The sequence below is a fragment of the Aquarana catesbeiana genome, linkage group LG01 (assembly GCF_042186555.1).
Source record: "Aquarana catesbeiana isolate 2022-GZ linkage group LG01, ASM4218655v1, whole genome shotgun sequence".
NCBI lineage: Eukaryota > Metazoa > Chordata > Amphibia > Anura > Ranidae > Aquarana > Aquarana catesbeiana.
In genome coordinates, this window is record NC_133324.1 from 722049386 (window position 1) to 722070346 (window position 20961).

Below are 20961 nucleotides of genomic sequence, written 5' to 3' on the forward strand. Positions count from 1 at the left end.
GGGTGTACTCACTTGTGAGATACTGTATATACTGGAATTTTTATTTATTTTTTTTATACTAGTAATGGTGGCGATCAGCGACTTATAGCAGGACTGCGATAATATAGCGACCAATCTGACACTTTTTGACACTTACCTGCTGACAGGACAGAGCTCTACATTGTTTGCATTGACAAAAACACACAAGTATTGCAAGTGCTATAGCCAGAGTCTCATAGGTGCTTAAAATCATTAAAAACTAGTCCAAGGCTGCTGTCACAAGTGCACTGGGAGTAGTGATGTAAACAGTTAAAAGGTCAGGACAGCGCTCAGGGCTTGCAACGCAAATAGTCACATAGCAGTTTCCACCAATAATTAGTCTTGAATGCAAACAAATAATTCTCCGGGGGATAAACAGTTAATGTCATTTATTCCAAACTAAAAGACCACAGAACAATTGAATGTAAACGAGTTACAGTAAGCAGTGCCAAATATTACTATGTCTGGGCTGTGCTGAAAAATCACACTCACATTACAATGGGGGGGGGGCATGTGGGATGATGTTTACAGGCTGGGTGCGTCAGCACACCATAGATGACACAGGAATTGGCCCCTGGCTTCCTTCCTCAAGAAATGGCCCTCCCATTGGAATGTAAGTGTGAGTCTATCTAACAAATTTTGGGAAAAAATGGTTGAAATGTTTAACAAACTTTTGTTTGGCTCATAAATGGACCCCTTGACAGCCAAGATGAGACCTTCTCCCTCCATATCCATTACCTTTGCCTGTATTCATGAGTGAAATACACTAATGGTTCTTAGAGAGGCACCTTCAAGAGTTTTGGCTTATGCCAACTTTTCTCAAATATATAATGTATCACTCATTCCTGCAGGAGCCCGCAGTTTAAGGTCTCTATCCCTAGGTCTTTTACCATAGTTGCACCCGCAGCCAGGCACACAGTCACAGTCACTTTTTTTGCTCAATGAACAGGCTAGAGGTATGCTTTTCTGATGATTTTTTGCATAACTTGAACTTGAACTTGGAAAGGAGTATGGTAACTGTGGGATACTCCAGTAACTCTAGCAGCAACTTGAGGACACTACTCTTCCTCCTAATATTGTGTGCAAAGTCCTTGCACAGTTAGTGGACTGAGCTATTTCAGAACACCAGGCACAATGTCCCCTTTTTGAGCAATGGTGACTCTAGTACTACAAGGGATAGCAACAGCACACAGTCTCAAGGGTCCTCTCTCCAATATTTACTAACTAATGTCTTGTATAGTTGGATGCCTGCTTTCAATATCTTCCAGATACCTTTGCCAGTGATACCAGACCAGAACCCCAGACAGAGGTCCCTCAGTCAGCTCCAGCAGCTCTCAGCAGAATAGGCCCCACTGCTACCCTAGCTGGGGCCTCAATGAACAGAAGAAACATGGCAAGCCTGACTGGGAGGACAGCAGCCCTCCAGGCCAGGATTTCCTTCTCTGGGAAAAGAACCCTGCTGCTTTTAGTCTCAGAGTATTTATGCTCCTTCCCAGCCACCATCTGGGCACATCTTCCCAGGGATTGGCCAGGGCTCCAGACAGACAGGGGAAGCAATCAAACCTGCAGCCAGTGAAAAAACAGAACAGACCAAAACACATACGAGTCAATTGAATACAGTGAGCCAGTAAGTAAATTTACCTAACAATTCACCTATCTCTCTTGTAATAACAACCGCTTGGTTGATATTACAAGCAGCAGGAGGGTTCACCCCCCTCTTACTGCCTTCCGCCGCACGCCCGGGCTCACCCGAGCAGCGCCGGCTGGGTCAGAGACCCAATCAAAGCCGATTCCAAATGTGGTAACTAGGAAGCGATGTCATGACATCACTTCTGGTTTATTCGAGAGGCAATAGCGCCAGTTTCCAAAAATCCAAAGTATTCAAAAAAGGCATTTTGAATACTTTCAAGTGCAGAGGAGGGGTTTGGGGTCTGTTAGACCCCAGATCCCTCCATAAAGAGTACCTGTCACTGCCATTCCTTGTGACAGCTATAAAAGTGATAACATTTTTTTTTTTTAATTTTAAGGGACAGTATAAAAAAAAAATAAGAAAAAAAAAAACAATGAAAGCGCCCCATCCCTCTGTGCTCGTGCGCAGAAGCGAACGCATACGTAAGTTGCACCCGCAAATGTAAACACTGTTTAAACCACACATGCAAGGTATCGCCACGATCATTAGAGTGAGAGCAATAATTCTAGTGCAAGATCTCTTCTGCAACTCTAAACAGGCAACCATTAAAAATTTTTAAAGTGTCGCCTATGGAGATTTTTAAGTACCATAGTTTGTCGCCATTCCACGAGTGTGCGCAATTTTAAAGCATGACATTTTAGGTATCTATTTACTCGGCATAACATCATCTTTCTCATTATACAAAAAAATTGGGCTAACTTTACTGATTTTTTTTTTTTTTTTTTAATTCATTAAAGTGTATTTTTTCCCAAAAATTTGCATTTGAAAGACCGCTACGCAAATACAGTGTGACATAAAATATTGCAACAACTGCCATTTTATTCTTTAGGGTCTCTGCTAAAATATACATATATAATGTGTAGGGGTTCTAAGTAATTTTCTAGCAAAAAATACTGATTTTAACTTGTAAGCAACAAATCTCAGAAAAAAGGCTTGGTCTTCAAGTGTGTGAACTCTGTTTTCTTCTCTCCTCTTTCTCTTTACAGAGGGGTCCCCCAAGGCTCTGTCCACGGACCCCTTTTATTCTCTATCTATACCTCCTCCCTGGGTCATTTGATAACCTACCGTGACTTCCAATATCATCTATATGCTGATGACACCCAAATCTATCTCTCTGCTGCTCAGCTCACCTGTTATTTCCCTTTGCGCATCACTAATTTACTAACTGAACCAAATTAATATGGATGTCACATCACTTCCTTAAACTCAAAGAAAAAAAACAGAGGTTAATAAATACCACTAAAAATTGCTTTATCTGTCTCAAAACATACAATAAAAGTTCATTTGGGTACAGTTTTGCATGATAAAGTAACTGTCAGTCAATCTAACACAACATTGAAAAATAAAAAATGGCCTGGATAGGAAGGAGTTAAAACATGCTATCCCTGAAGTGACACCACAAAGCTTCTAATTCACACCCTTGTTATCTCTCACCTCGACTATTGCAACTTCCTCATCTATGGATGGCTTGCTATGGGTGCACTCGGCAGGGGGAGGAACCAGGAGCGCTGGCGGGGGACCCTCGATGAGGAGGATCAGGACTGCTCTGTGCAAAACCATTGCATAGAAAAGGTAAGTATGGAGGAGCGCATAAGCGGAGCTGTGCAGTATGGTCGCCCTTGCCTAAAGCTCCGCTACCTGAAGGACTGAACGGCCGAATGAGGACGCCTACATGGTGTTTACCCACAAGTATTCCTCCCAGGTCTGTGCCAGATATCAGCGGGCATATTAGGGCTATTTTCTCGGGAACAAACGGCCCTCCATGAAGCCGAAAAACAGCAAATCAGCGCCGCCTCAGACAGTCAAAATGGCGCTGACGCCGGCCCCCTCAGAAACGTCACACATGGCTAATAGAGCCTTAAAGGCAAATATACAATCTCCAGTCCTTTCAAGCATTAATGATTTTGAATTGGAAAATGTTGATACCTCTCAGGATGAAATGGCCCCTCCAACCACATTAAAACAAATTGACAAAATGTTTAAAAAATCATTAAAATACACCTCAGACTATATTACCACTAGTCTCACTAAAGAGATCAGGGATCTGGGCCAACGCATGTCTGCACTTGAAATTAGAGTTGATGACGTGGAAAACTGTACCTTGAATTACTCGACGGAGATTGATAACCTTAAAGAAGAAAATACCATTTTACAAACCCGATTGGAAGATTATGAAAATCGTCCTGGTAATTAGAGAAATACCTGAAACTGTCATTGACTTACAAGCCACACTGATAGCACTTTTTCAGGAATTGCAACCGTCAATACTGGTGGAGCGACTTGAAATGGACAGGGTTCATAGAGCCCTAACGCCCAAGAAACCTGACGGTCCTCCTTGCGATATCATTGCCAAATTCCATTTTTAACGCACGAAAGAACAACTACTAGCCGCTGCAAGACATAAGGAATCCCTAGTCTTTCAGGGAAATACTTATCAACTATTTGCAGACTTATCGCAACTATCAACAAAAGACGGACTCTGAAACCCCAACTTCAAATATTGCAACGTCACTTAATTACTTATCTCTTAATTACTCTCTCTCTCTATTACTTAATTCCCTTCTCGGTACGTGTCACCTACCAAGGCTCAAAATATATCTGTCGTAATGCAAATGATCTGCAAACCACTCTTCAAGATTTTCACCTCTTGAATTCCACACAAAACCCAGAGGGCTCTCACAGAAGATCAGCATTGTGTTCTTTAGGTACGTCATCAAACCCAACCGGCAGAAATGAACATCATGGCTCGCACAAAAGAGGTCTCTTTCGTTCCCCAGACCCAACACCTGATGATTCTATGGACTGAATGTTATTTACACCTTTTCTTATGGTTTATTTACCAAGTGACTGGTTATGTTCACTGATTGCTATGGTTTATTATTTTTTTAAACAAGTGCTAATATGGCTTTTTTTCCCACTAAATTCAAGTCCTTACTTTTCACTTGGACATCTTCTGTACTCGTTTTATTCATTAAGATACAAACTTAATGGTTGGCTTTCCATCAGGGGCGGATCCAGGGGGGGGGGCAGCGGGACAATTGCCCCCTCCGAGAATGTGGGTCAGTAAATGTGCTGGCACTGCTAGGCGTCTCTGTGGGTAAGAGAGCCGGCGGGCAGCTCCGCGGCTGAAAGACAGCGGTGGGGAGAGACAGCAGGTCTCGGGCGGCTCCGGTGGGGACTGGGGAGAGACAGCTGTGCGGCTCGGTGACAGGCAGCGTGAGCGGCTGCTGGCCAATCAGGGGGGCGGAGGAGCAGAGAGATAACATCATCTCTCACCGCCCAGCGCCCGCCCTGCATCCCTGCAGTTCCGCCGTCACTGTGTGTGCAGTGTGCAGGCAGCCGCGGCAGCAGAGAGATTATATCATCTCTCTGCTGCTTGACTGGGACACAGCAAGAGATGATTATAGCAGGCAAGTAACAATCCGCAGCGTGTGGCATGGGACATGGCAAGTAACAATCCGCAACGTGTGGCATGGGACGTGGCAAGTAACAATCCGCAACGTGTGGCATGGGACGTGGCAAGTAACAATCTGCAACGTGTGGCATGGGACGTGGCAAGTAACAATCCGCAACGTGTGGCATGGGACGTGGCAAGTAACAATCCGCAACGTGTGGCATGGGACGTGGCAAGTAACAATCCGCAATGTGTGGCATGGGACGTGGCAAGTGACAATCTGCAACATGTGGCATGGGACATGGCAAGTGACAATCTGCAACGTGTGGCAAGTGACAATCTGCAACGTGTGGCATGGGACGTGGCAAGTGACAATCTGCATCTAGTGACAGGCGACATGGCAAGTGGCAATCCGCAACGTGTGGCAGGTGACAGTGGCAAGTGACACGCTCGGGGCTCCCACTGATTCTGCATTATGGTGAGTTGAACTATTTCTTTTTTTATAACAATGTAATAATAGTAATAATGCGCTTCAATCATCCTGACACCATAACAACCATGGTGCCGTGATGATTGAAGCGCTAACACCAACCATTTCCCCATGAAATTTACCCCCAAAAAAGGCTCTGGATCTGCCCCTGCTTTCCGTACCCTTCAGGGATGTTCCCTGCGCTCCTCTTCTGCTACCCTCGGTTGTTCATTATTTTGGTGGACAACTGACAGTAGCTAAGGTTCCCTTGTTGGAAGATTTTTTTCTCCCTTCAACGGTAACGTCATAAGCCTATACTTATTTTATCTAATACTTTGGCATTTAACTTTAAACCTTTCTTTTGGATCTTTTTCCATTTCTTTTTTATTCCTCTTTATCCCCTCCTCCCCCGGAGGCAATTTTCTTTCGAATATAGTTTTTGATCAATTTATAATACACGTCATCACTATCTCACTCTATAGCTCCTATGAACATTCTGTCCCTAAATGTACAGGGATTGAATGTTCCACAAAAGCGCACTAAAGCTTTTTGATCCTTTGCTTCTAGAAGAGTGCACATATTATGCCTGCAAGAAACCCACTTTACCACGCAATCCACCCCTAAATTCTTTATTAAAACCTATTCTCAAGTTTATACGGCCTCGGCCTTGACGAAACAACGCGGTGTACTTATTGCGTTTCATCGTAGTACCCTATTTACACTAGTAAGAGAGATTAAAGACCCTGACGGACGATGAGTTAGGTGGTTGTCATCACAAGTTGTTTATTTGCAGATGACATTCTCTTATTCCTGTGTTCAACATAATTATCCGCCCCTAATCTCATGGTTATTTTAAATAAATATTTATATTAGGCTTGGAGGTCAATGTTCAAAAATCTACTGCATTGAACATCGCATTGGCTGAGACCGAGAGAATCACTGTACAAGATTCGTTACCCTTTAAATGGGCTGCACTCTTCCATATCTAGGTATCCAGCTCACTGCCAACGTTTCAGACTTATTTGCTGCTAATTATCCAGCTTTATTAAAACTAACTACAAATTTGTTATCTACTTGGTCATCCATACCATCCTCCTGGTTTGGGAAAATCAATATAATAACAATGACTATTCTACCTAAAATCTTATATCTATTTAGAGTCCTTCCAATACATATACCTACCTACTTTTTAAGAGTTATACAACAAAAAGTGACTCAATTTACTTGGGGGAAAATCAAACCAAGATTACCTAGAAACACTTTGTACCTACCTCAGATAATGGGAGGCCTGGGTTTTCCTAACTTTTCATTATACTACAGAGCTGCTCAATTGGCACAATTATTTGGCACAATTATCCAAGTATCCTTCTACTGTAGATATTCCTTTATGGGTAACAATTGAAGCGGTGGATTGTGACCCTCTTTCCATAAACAATATCCTATGGCTGCGACCAAGTGACCATAAAAATGTACGAAATCCAATAACAAAACATTCCCTATCTATTTGGGATAGGCATAAAATTTCACATGGTCTACAATCCACTTACAACCCAGTCCTTTCCTTTCATAAAAATCCAGCCTTTTATCCAGCATGGATATCTCCCAGATCTTTTAAAGCCTGGTCTAAAGCTGGTATTTCATGTCTACATGATATGATCTCAACATCATTGATCCATCCCTTCCCAGAATTGTGTGAAATTTATGAACTTCCGCATTTCAAACTGTTTCGCTACCATTTTCATTCCCATCATTTCAGTCCAAATTGTACTATTAACTCTCTCTATAAATATCTCACTCATTCTGATACCAATTTGCCATCCTATGTTGCTAAATGGGAACAGGACCTTGATCGTACTATTGATATTACGGAATGGTCTACCAAATGGTCTAACCCTAAATCTACTTATCAAACATCGTAGCACTTGAAACCTCATACGAGGTAATGGCGTGATGGTACTTGGTCCCTGCTACACTCACTAAATTTGCACCTGACTACTCAGACCTATGTTTTCGTGGCTGTCCTGATCGTTGCACATACATACATATTTGGTGGCATTGCCCAACTGTATATAAATTTTGGAAACAAGTATTTTCCTTAGCCTCGGAAATGTTCTATTTCCATAGATGCGACAATGGCTCTTTTAAATTTAAAGCCAGACTCAATGACACATAAACAACTCAAACTTTTCCTTCAACTCTCGACAGCAGTGAAACAGTAATAATACATGCTAATATAGATGATTTGGATATGAACAAACTGAAAGAATTCAATACTATATGGCGATCATGGATTGTGCATTCTCTCTCTAATACCTTTGACAAGAGAGTACTCTCGTCCTGGTAATAATTTTTTCTTTCATTTGTTTATATTATTGTCTATTATAAATAATTTTGCCTCCGGATATATACTTCTCCCCTCACACTCTTTTTCCTTCTTCCTCTTTTCCTTTTTCCTTTTTCTTTAAAGGTTTTCTCCATAACCTCAATATAATTTTACATATAAACGGAATGGTTTTTTTTCTTGTTCCCCCCTTTTTTTTTTTTTTAACTATTGCAGATGAATACATTTAATTTTTTTATTGTCACTATTATGACTATTTAGACATAAAAGAATACACATTTATACTATTGATTCTACAATAAGACTATACTTGTTATTTGTACTTATTAATTGTTTGTGTAACAAAGGATTGTTCAGATTTATTGAATCAAACATGTCAGACATGATAGATCCTCTTTTCTTTTCCTTTTTCTTTTCGCTCAGGCATGTCATATATTCATAGTACTGTTATATCTTGTACTTTCAGTGATATCAATATTCATTTTGAAATTCTTGTCTAATATACTGTTACTGTCATTTTATGATGATCTTTCAAATACATTTTTTTTGAACAAGAGAAAAGGTAAGTATGACATGTTTGTTATTTTTTTTTTTTTAAATCTGATCATTTTTTAACTTGAATAAAGACATTGAGTACTTTAGATTCAGAATGGGGATTGTACAAATATTGTGTGGCCAGATTGTAATGTGTATACTGACCCTTAGCCTCTGTTTAGACCTGAAGTTGCCACGGCACTACACATTTGATAAGCTTTGACACCAATTGTTTCAGTCCACTTGAGAATTGACACAATCACAATGGCAACTGTGTCAGGAATGCCTTCAATGTTAAAGTGTTACTAAATCCACAACAGTTAAATCAGTCTGTAAATGCAGTGAAGCATGCTTGTTATACTCACTGTGTCCTCCCCATTGTGTCCAATCCTCCCCATTGTGCAAAAAGGCTCCTTGATCCTGTCTTCTCTGATCCTCCTTTTCTTCCACTGTCCCCAATCTATCTACTGATAGTACAGAGCCTTTCTTTTCTGGGATGGTGCATGTTATCAGCACAGGACCAATCGGCACTATCCAGACAGAGGGTCAGAGGTCATGCAGCCTCATAGGAGAGTCAGTGGAGAATGAAAACTCCTCCTACAAGCTTTAACCAGATACTGATAGAAGTCACAAGACTGCTCTAACTGCTGATGAGAAATTGTATTTATCAGTTTATAGTTACTAAAATAATTGCATGTTCTGTGTACTGTGGGAGACCATATATAGTGAATGCAGGGTCCTGGGTTTAGTAACACACTTAAAATGTATGTAAACTCTAACAATAAATTTCTCTTATTTGCTCCCTTTTGGTCTGTTAAATATACCATTCAAAGTGTTTTATTATATTTGTTCAACAAGTGCAAAACAATTAGCTGTTCATCCAGTCAGAAATCTTGTGAGCTGAACTTGTGCTCCCTGCTTCTACACTTTTATCAGTTAGCATCGCTCGCTGCTATTTCTGTGGATTATAAAACACCTCCCCTGTTATGGGGAAGAGAGGGAGGTGTAATGTAGTCATACACCGTCCTATGTAGTCCTAGCATACTCCCTGTTCTAGGTGGACAATGCTACTCAGTATGTTTGTCACCCTGTTTGGCAGGAAGTGTGTAATGATAGGATTACCTAGTGCAAAAATGGAAAAAAAAGTATAAAAAAAATAAAATAATGCAGCCACATCTAATGACTGTTAAGTTGTAGTAATATTTATTTTTGTTTTTGCTTTAACCACTTGATTTCCGGAAGATTTACCCCCTTCATGACCAGGCCATTTTTTGCGATAAGGCACTGTGTTATTTTATATATATATACCAATACAATTACAGCCTGCATACATATATGGCAATATGCTTACAGCCTGCGGGCTGAATGAAACAAACCTAAAAGATTGTGAACAGCGGCACCCGCATCTGTCAGAATACCTGAACAGTGACTACATCTGATTGGATGCAGACACTGTTCAACTGACATCTTTCCACTTGTTTTCTTGGTCAAAAGTAAATTGAACAGTCAACTTTGATCGAGCCAGGAGGTGCTGACAAGGACACTATTTGCTTGAATTTTGTTCAGTTTCTGCTGAAATTTGAGCCGCATAAGCCATTTAAAGGCTGAACTAAAAGTTTGGATTTTATGATATAGTTACATATGTTCAGCTTGGTGCAATGTGAGTATCTATGTACCATGTATCATATACCTTGTACCATGTACCATGTGCCATGCCTGTGGGACTGCTGTGGAAGCTGAGAATTTTTTTTTGAAAACAGTGGGTTCGGTACCACTTTAAAAACAAAATGCTTTTTTTTTTTTTTTTTTTTTTGCCTTTGGTTTGTAGTGACTCTTCAGGCTATTTTCTGCTATTTCTTCCTAAGTCATCAGTGTCTCCTGAGTGCAATAGATAAACATGCAGACTATGATTAAAAACATGTGTAAACTAAACACACGCTGCATACAAAAACCATAGCAACAAGATTGTTATCTTAGGACACTCCTTTATACAGCTGTACTGTAAAAATACAGTAACTTCTCAGTGTTATAATTTTTTTTTTTAAATCCAGTAATCTTTATTACAAAAAATTTTCTTACATTGATACATCAAACACATTTCACATTCATATTGTCCAGATACAGCAAACCTACACATTACATAAAATAACCCCACAAACAACGAAAACCCCCCCCCAAAAAAACCACACCCATCTCAAGTCCAGTAGCCCTCTCAGTGTTATAATTAGCGGACAAAGGTTTTGTACAATATTACCTGATCCTAATTTATTGATTGGACTTGTGTGATCATTTTTAAAATACTTACAAATTTGAAAACTAATAAAGGGTATTGGATTTATTGTTGCATTTGTAGTAATCTGTAAACTGTAGTATACAATTTAAACACGTTTTGTAATATTTGTTTATCTATATTTTGTCCAACATTCAGTTCATTTAGGCTCGATTCACACCTATGCATGTTGCTTTTGAGCGTTTTTGGAGGTTTTTTTTTCATGCTTGGCACGTTTTTGAGCTGCGTTTTTGCCGCGTTTTGCGTTTTGTTTTTTTTTTTCATTTTTTTTTTTACAGTCTTAAAAAAAAATTACAAAAAAAAAAAAAAAACGGCAAAAACGCACCAAAAACGCATCAAAAACGCTGCAAAAACGGTGCACTTGCGTTTTTGATGCTTGTCCATTGAAAACCATTACATGCAAAACGCTGCTTTTTGCATGAAAAAAAGTCCCCGACCCTTTCCAAAAGCAGAGATACAAAAAAGCATTGATGTGAACATGTTCCATAGGAACCCATGTTAAAAAATTCCCGTGCATTTCTGCAAAATGCAAAATGCATCAAAAAACGCGCTAGTGTGAATGGGGCCTCAGTGCACCTTTTGTGAAAAAGAGTTCTTGGTGAGCCGCTGAGCAAATAAGCAGATAAAAATGGCCAGTGAGAAATGTGATCATTTGTTTATTTTGTAAAGCCTTCATTGACAGATTGAGTTCTAGCCAATTCCTGATGAATACAATAGCTGGAAGCGGAGACTGCTAATTAAAATACTGTAAATATTTAAGAAAACAAATGCAGCCGATACACTAATGCAGAGATGTTAAGCTGCAATATATTTAGTTTTTTGGTTCACATATCCTTTAAAGGGTTAGTTCACCTTTTACAAAAAATCTGCCTATGCAGGTAAGGGGAACCTGTGTGTAGATGGGGTGCAATGTGTATGGCAGCAATAATTCACACAGTTGGGTGCAACGTAAAACTTGCATTTAGGCAATGTAGCAACGGTTTACAACAAACCAAGTAGGAAAGCTGCCCAGCTGGGTGCACTCACAGTTTCCAACAATGTGAATGAGCAGATTCCAGCTGGACTGACAGCTTCTGTTGAGAGGGGTCAGAATGCAGCCTGGCCGTCTCGTGCCCAGTCGGGAAGGTGTCCAAAAGAGATGTGACCTATGCTTTCCCTCCTCATCAGGAAACTTGCCCTAGCGCTACTACTGTCCCTCATAGGTGGGATACCTGTCCCTACTCTACCAAGTCGCCAAAAAGTGTGCCTTCCTGACCCAAGATGGTCACCAGAGTCACACGGGGTAGCAATATCCAATCAGATCAATTCCCCAGTGACCCAGGAAGCTTCTCATGACTTCCTCTCCATCTGCATTGCCGCTGCAGATAGCACCACCTGCAGTGGAGAAAGTAGACTGCACCTGCCTACATGTAGATAAAAACTGGTGCAGCTTTGACTAAGGTTAAAGTGGAAGTAAACCCATTGATTTGATAGCTCCAAAAAACAGTTAACATTTCCAGCTTACCTGAAATGCTAGCTTTCACATTGGTTGTGCTCTCAACCAAACTGTCAAACCATCCAATGGCTGGTGACATAATGGGTCACATGTGCAGCATCATGGCAGTTGCAAATTAAACAGAGGCTAAGATGGCAGCTTCCTTTGCTGAAAACGATAAGAGGGTTTACTTTCACTTTAAATAATGCCCTTGCTATAGGTTCGGCCATTTATTCTTAAGTTAAATAATGCCCTTGCTATGGGTGCAGGCCATTTGTATATCTAATGAAGTCTGGCTGAAAAACTCCCAGAGCTGGCATAATCCCACCCTGCCTTGTTGCTAGGACATTGCTAAGACATGCTCTGGTGTTAGTTCTCACAGAGCTCCCAGAGCTTCTGTGACATACGAGAGAGCACATGTGAGGGGGTTTGAATCGACTGGTGGTTTGAATCATTATTTAACTTTGTTCAAAGCTGCAAAATTTGTTTATACCTACAGATTACCTATATATGCAGTTTTTTGGTAAAGGTGAACTAACCCTTTAACTGAACATTTAATAAGTGAACATTCTCTACATTGTTGCAATCACTATTGAAATCTTTAGAGTGGGTTTACTAAAAAGAATAATGCAAGCATTCCACCAAAAAACTGAGGCCATTTTCACAAAGGTAGACCTGAACAGAGGAAGCATCTACATGCAGGTAGATGAAAAGAGATGTAAGCCTGTTTACATACAATTACCTCCCAGTTCATCCAGGTCCGGATAAAAAAAATAGGAAAATGCCTGCATCCTTTGCCATTTTTAAACTGAGACTGATACAGTAGGTGGTAGTCTGGTAAAAACGGGCGCAAGTCCATCCAACTGCCCACAGATCTAATATGGGTCCAGAAAGCTTAACCAGCAATAACCAAAAGGACATGGATGTTGCAAACGTGTGAAATTAGCCTTATTCCTATATCATCAGTCTCCTTGCATACACTAAAAACCAAACCCAGGATTAAGATGGTCCAAAGAAGATTTAAAAATCACATTTTCTTTGTTATGTCCATATACTATTTTTAATCAAAGCTGAAATTTTGTGAAATTTCCTTGATTTAAAAAAAAAAAAAAAACAGCTCCAAGCTTGGTACTAACCATGAATGAACGTGCGCTGGTGGTTGCTGTGTTAGGTTGAACTCTAAAGTCCTCTGCCCCAGGATACCCTCGCTGCTGTAATCTTCTGGTGCTGTGGGGTTATTATGAGCATCTGCAGCTGTGACAGGCACTCATCAAGTGACAACAATGCCCTCCCTACCGTCACCGTGTTCCATTCATAGAAGCCATATATTGGTTCCCACAAAGAAAAGCGCTCTATGAATGGAGGACGGCCAGATGAATGAAAGGTCTGATTCCTTCATTCCTAGAGCATTTGCTATTGTAAATATCTCAACTCCTACCCTCCCTATCCCTGTAGTACTCTACAACGTGCCAGTAAATATAGATAACAGTCTTTAATATTGCTCTGCCAAAGTACATTTAGTTTTCCTTCCAAAGAAAGCCATTGCATAACATGGATTGCTTGAACAATAATAAAGAGTTGTGTAGAGTTTACACAAAGGCATTTATTTCTAAATATGTATCAAAGGCCAATGACATGTGAGCACTTTCGAATTCATTGTTAAAATAATCCACTTCTGTGTGATCATCATATTTACTGTCATGCTATTATCTTTTTTTACTCAGCTTGTTGGCACGAATAAACACTTCCTTACTGGATGAAACTTTGCAAGACCTCTTCTGTCTCCTTCTTCAAGATGAATACCATAGATCATGGCCTAATCTTACCCTAGCTTTGTGTCAATAAATGTATCACTGGACTGTGCCTATAATCAGCATCATTTTAATTTTCAGGTAAGTGTCACCATTAATAATTAGTTTAGACTTATTTTAGTTATTCGTTCTCAATGTTTAACCCTAAAGCTATTATTTTATACACATATATCATGCTAACTTTCCATCTAACCTTATTGTGAACCTAAGTTGTCTTTCTCTGTGATGAAGGTAAGCCTTTAAAGTTGTACAGTAGCTTGAAAAAGTATTCCTCTCCCTTAAAATTTTCCACATTTTGTCATGTTACAACCAAAAACATAAATGTATTTTATTGGGATTTTATGTGATAGACCAACACAAAGTGGCACATAATTGTGAAGTGGAAGGAAAATGATAAATGGTTTTCAAAATTTTTTACAAAAATATGTGAAAAGTGTGGCATGCATTTGTATTCAGCCCCCCCCCCCCGAGTCAGTACTTTGTAGAACCACCTTTCGCTGCAATTACAGCTGCAAGTCTTTTGGAGGATGTCTCTACCAGCTTTGCACATCTAGAGAGTGACATTTTTGCCCATTATTCTGTGCAAAATAGCTCAAGCTCTGTCAGATTGCATGGAGAGCTTCTGTGAACAGCAATTTTCTAATTTTGCTACAGATTCTCAATTGGATTTAGGTCTGGACTATGACTGGGCCATTCTAACACATAACTATGTTTTGATGTAAAAATTATTCTAAGCAGGGGAATTGGCGCTGTCCGACTATATGTGTATGGGTGATAGTTCTTCCAAAATAACAAAATAACAAAGTGTAAATTTAACAAATGTGTCAGAGATATCAAGAGAATATTAATGTGCATATAAAATATTAATGTGCATATAAAAAATCTGTATAGTGGATGTGAATGAATCACCTATGAAGTATAATGAAAAAAATTGCAAAGTGCTCTAAAAACGCATGTAAAAAAACGCATGTAAAAAAATCCCATATGCAGTAAAAATTGATGTCTATATCTTAAAAGTGATCCCTATATATAAAAATAACTAGGGAACGGAAACCAATAAACAATGGTGAAAACAATTATGGTGATCCGCATGAGCAATTACTAAAACACATAAAAAGTGAAGACCTGAAGAATGGTAAAAAATGTGTATGAGAACCCCTGCCTATGTGCATTAGCAATCACAATAAAGGCAATCAATGCAAAACAATTCATATGTATATGAAAACAAAAAAACAAAAAGTGAATTAACAAAAAAATAATAAAAATTAAGTAAATTAATAAATTAATTAAAAAAAAAATTAAAAAAAATATAAAATGATAGAAAAAGTCCACAAAGAGTCCTAAAAATGTGTCCCACTGGTGAAGGAAAAAGGTAGTCACAGCCTTCAACTGTTGGTGTCCCGTCCTTCAATACACCCCCACTCGTGTGTACACTATATCCTGCTCCGGCGTGATGTTATCCCCAGTAACAGGTATCCACATGAAGTGAAAAGAAGGAACACTTCATAGTGTGAATCCATAAAAAGTAGAAACTTTTTATTTAGAAAATCCATATGGTAAAAACTGGTAAAAGTACAATCCATAAACTGGAACTGTAAACAATGTACAGATGACCGGCTCACAGCCGAAGGGCAGCGTGGTAAGGCGTGCGTTCCACTGCCCGACAGCTGAAACCGGAACCAACACAATCTGGAAGAGAGAGGTGCTGACGTGTGCGTATCACGGGGCCACGTCTTACGCGTTTCGTCATCAAGACGTCATCTGAGGCGCCTTCTTTTCACTTCATGTGGATACCTGTTACTGGGGATAACATCACGCCGGAGCAGGATATAGCACCCCTGGACGGAGGATCACTTCCCGGTTCCGCCATCACAGGACTGTCTGCATATGCCTTTTACCCCTGCAGGGATTAGGCAGTCCGGTAAGTGTACACACGAGTGGGGGTGTATTGAAGGACGGGACACCAACAGTTGAAGGCTGTGACTACGTTTTTCCTTCACCAGTGGGACACATTTTTAGGACTCTTTGTGGACTTTTTTTCTATTATTTTATATATATATTTTTTTTTTTTAATTCTTTTATTAATTTACTTAATTTTTATTAATTTTTTGTTAATTCACTTTTTGTTTTTTTGTTTTCATATACATATGAATTGTTTTGCATTGATTGCCTTTATTGTGATTACTAATGCACATAGGCAGGGGTTCTCATACACATTTTTTACCATTCTTCAGGTCTTCACTTTTTATGTGTTTTAGTAATTGCTCATGCGGATCACCATAATTGTTTTCACCATTGTTTATTGGTTTCCGTTCCCTAGTTATTTTTATATATAGGGATCACTTTTAAGATATAGACATCAATTTTTACTGCATATGGGATTTTTTTACATGCGTTTTTAGAGCACTTTGCAATTTTTTTCATTATACTTCATAGGTGATTCATTCACATCCACTATACAGATTTTTTATATGCACATTAATATTTTATATGCACATTAATATTCTCTTGATATCTCTGACACATTTGTTAAATTTACACTTTGTTATTTTGTTATTTTGGAAGAACTATCACCCATACACATATAGTCGGACAGCGCCAATTCCCCTGCTTAGAATAATTTTAACCTTCTGGATCTCACTTCGGTGATTTTCACTTATAAGGGGGGCAGCAGTCCCTTTTTTGTCTATATTCCTAAGCGCGGAATTTTTGTTATTCATTTATGTTTTGATGTAAACCATTCCATTGTAGCTCTGGCTGTATTTTTAGACTTTCACACTAGGGCACTTTTCAAGTGTTTTAGCGCTAAAAATAGCGCTTGTAAAGGCCTGTAAAGCACCTCTCAAGCCATCCCAGCGTGAAAGCCTGAGTGCTTTCACACTGGGGCGGTGCGCTTGCAGGATGGGAGAAAAAGTCCTGTAAACAGCATCTTTGGGGTGGTGCGGGTGCAGTGTATACACCGCTCCCGCACCGCCCCAAAGATGCAGCTTGCAGGACTTTTTTTTATACACCACTCCCTAAACGCCCTGCCCATTGAAATGAATGAGCAGCGCCGCAACACGGGTGCTTGTAACCCTTTCTTCGGCCACTAGTGGAGGTTAAAGGCTCCCCACTATCGGCTGAAAAGCACCACTATAACACTGGTAAAGCACCGCTAAAACTAGCAGCGCTTTACTGCTAATGCTGGCACCACCCCAGTGTGAAAGTACCCTTAGGGTCGTTGTCCTGCTGGAAGGTGAACCTCTGCTCAGTCTCAAGTCTTTTGCAGACTCTAACAGGTTTACTTTTAAGATTGTCCTGTATTTGGCTCCATCCACCTTCCCATCAACTCTGACCAGCTTCCCTGTCCCTGCTGAAGAAAAGCATCCCCATAGCATGATGCTGCCACTACTATGTTTCATGGTGGGGATGGTGTGTTCAGGGTGATGTGTAGTGTTAGTTTTCTGCCACAAATAGTGTTTTGCTTTTAGGCCAAAAAGTAAAATTTTGGTCTCATCTGAGCAAACCACCTTCCTCCACATGTTTTCTGTGTCACCCACATGGGTTCTCGCAAACTGCAAACGGGACTTCTTATGGCTTTCTTTCAACAATGGCTTTCTTCTTGCCACTCTTCTATAAAGGCCAGATTTGTGGAGTGCACAACTAATAGTTTTCCTGTGGACAAATTCTCCCACCTGAGCTGTGGATCTCTGCAGCTCCTCCAGTGTTACCATGGGCCTCTTGGCTGCTTCTCTGATTAATGCTCTCCTTGCCCAGCCTTTCAGTTTAGGTGGACGGCCATGTCTTGGTAGGTTTACAGTTGTGCCATACTTTCCATTTTTGGATGATGGATTCAACAGTGCTCTGTGAGATGTTCAAAGCTTTGGATAGATATTTTTTTATAACCCTGCTTTAAACTTCTCTACAACTTTATCTCTGACCTGTCTGGTGTGTTCCTTGGCCTTCACGATGCTGTTCCTTCACTAAGGTTCTATAACAAACCTCTGAGGACTTCACAGAACAGCTATATTTATACTGAGATTAAATTACACACAGGTGCCTCTAATTACTAATTAGGTGACTACTGAAGGCCATTTGTTCCACTATATTTTAGTTAGGGATATCAGTAATCAGGGCTGAATACAAATGCATGCCATACTTTTCAGATATTTATTTGTAAAACATTTTGAAAACCAGTTATCATTTTCCTTCCACTTCACAATTATGTGCCACTTTGTGTTGGTCTATCACATAAAATTCCAATAAAATACATTTAAGTTTTGGTTGTAACATGACAAAATGTGGAAAATTTAAAGGGGTATGAATACTTTTTTAAGGCACTGTATAATGTTTACTTTGTGTTGTTTGTGGACTTAAACTGATTGATTGCAAAGTAAATAACAAACATGTAATACTTACCTGCTCTGTGCAATAGTTTTGCAAAGAGCAGCCCTGATCCTCTTCTTCTGGGGTCCCCTGCCAGAACTCCTGGCTCCTCCCTCCTTACAAGTCCCCCCATAGCAAATTGCTTGTGTGGGCTCTATTCTGAGCTGGGCTCAGTTTGCCTTTTGACACACCCAGCGCAGCTTGGCCCCTCCACTCCAGCGCTGGATGGAGATTGAGCTCAGGTAAGTATTTAGGTGGGGCTTGGGGAGAGCTGAACATAGAAGGTTTTTTACCTTCTGCCTTTAGCGCCATTTTAAAGATGAATTCTGGATATGGATATACCAACTTGGACCACTGTAACTATGTATATACCATACCTGCCCGATGCCCCCGTGAAAGCTGGAAATCAAGCAGCTGTCCTTCTGAATTGTGGACACAGGAGGTGGCCACTAAACACGGTCATCATTCAGAGAATGCTTTGCATCCACTGAATGAATGCAAAGCGTTTTCTGATTGGAAGAGGTGGAGAGGTGGTGTGATGACATCCGCCTTGCTCAATCAGAGAACACTTTACATACAATTACAATACTTTACATGTACTGTAAAAAGGTTTTAGGTGTAAAAAAATGCCGTAACTTATTAATGATTTGGGAATTCGAAGCGTTAATAGTTTATTTTTATCAATGGGCCAGAAATTACTAAAAATACTGCGCTATACATATAAATAAACAATAGCAGCCAGTACTACAATCTTAACAAAAATTGCATGTGTAAATATAGTGGAAATGGTGCAGCGCTAAAAATATTTACATATCAACATATCATGATATGCAAAGTGAGTAGTGATTACCCTATGTGATTGAACTCTAATATCATCATCTAAATAATGAACTCAATAAAGTGCACTGTGCAAATTGTATCAACATTAATTGTACAGTCTCTCAGTGTTTAAGATGTTTTTTTTTTAACCACTTAAGTCCCGGACCATTTGGCTGGCAAAAGACCAGAGCAATTTTTGCGATTAGGCACTGCTTCGTTTTAACTGACAAATGCGCGGGCGTGCGACGTGGCTCCCAAACAAAATTGACGTTCTTTTTTTTCTCCACAAATAGAGCTTTATTTTGGTGGTATTTGATCACCTCTGCGGTTTTTATTTTTTGCGCTATAAACAAAAAAATTGCGACAATTTTGAAAAAAACGCGTTCATTTTTACTTTTTGCTATAATAAATATCCCCAAACAATATATAAAAAACATTTTTTTCCCTTAGTTTAGGCCAATATGTATTCTTCTACATATTTTTGGTTAAAAAAATCGCAATAAGCATTTATTGATTGGTTTGTGCAAAAGTTATAGCGTCTACAAAATAGGGGATAGTTTTATGGCATTTTTATTAATTTTTTTTTTTTTTTACTAGTAATGGCGGCGATCAGCGACTTTTATCGTGACTGCAACATTATGGTTGGACTTTTGGCGCTATTTTGGGACCATTCACATTTATACAGCGATCAGTGAGATAAAAATGCATTAATTACTGTGTAAATGTGACTGGCAGTGAAGGGGTTAACCACTAGGGGGCAGTGAAGGGGTTAAGTGTGTCCTAGGGAGTGATTCTAACTGTGGGGGGGCTGGGCTATGTGTGACATGACACTGATCACCGCTCCCGATTACAGGGAGCCGTGATCAGTGTCAGTGTCACTAGGCAGAACGGGGAAATGCTTGTTTACATCAGCACTCCATTCTTCCTCTCCGTGAGACGCCACTCACGGAGCTTGCGCGCCCGCGAACCGTAAATATGCCTGTATGTGCCCTTCTGCTGACGTATATCGGCATGAGCTGGTCGGCAAGCGGTTAATGTATGTTGATGGAAAGGAATCCAGGAGTGTAGGACTAAAGGAGTCACCACAGTGCATATATCCACCACCCAGGGGAGAAGCTAAAATATGCTTACCAGAAGGGAGCATAAATCAGGCATGCGATATCACAGCTCTGGATATCAAGTGGTGCGATTCCTCCTCCTCAGCTGAGCCACTTAAGGCAACCCCGACCAGGCAGGTGGGAAATGTGACTCAAGATGGTGATGTCCAAAAATGGTTAAGACCTCTTTCCACCACAAAGCTGTTTGGTAGATTTATGGGTTGCAGCATCCATACAAAACAACAAAAAGCCTCCACATAGTGAAAAACCGTATGGTTACGGATTTATTTGATTTAGACTGTATTTGCATTTAGTAAAAAATCTCTCCTCTGTGACCACAAAAGCATAAAATTCAGGAAAGCGCAATGACATGGAAAGAACTCATCAAACTGACGCGTTTTGTCCACAAGGACTTCAACTGGGGTATGAGTCTGTGTCCATGCACTGCGCAATAATACACATTCAATAATCAATAATAATAAAACAAACCTGTATGCAACATTTTGACATGTGGCCATACTCAACATGGTGTCCGGCATGTGCTCCAAGCCTCAATGTGGCCACCAATGAAAGTAGATACTAAACCACAGAGAGGCTTGGATAATGCCAAGCACCAGATGTTATTGTGCAGCCATACTCATCATAGTATCCAGCATGTG

At 40.0% G+C, this 20961-nt stretch overlaps 1 protein-coding gene across 5 annotated transcripts in view; it reads left to right on the forward strand.

Moving 5' to 3' along the window:
* Window positions 1-20961, forward strand: part of IL15 (interleukin 15) — an 88751-nt gene that overhangs the window by 15973 nt on the left and 51817 nt on the right. For all 5 annotated transcript variants that reach the window (XM_073604224.1, XM_073604207.1, XM_073604244.1 and 2 more), the window contains one exon: window positions 13935-14102. In XM_073604224.1, the coding sequence (XP_073460325.1) occupies window positions 14056-14102 (47 nt within the window). In that variant the 5' untranslated portion in view covers window positions 13935-14055. The remainder of the gene's footprint in view (window positions 1-13934; window positions 14103-20961) is intronic.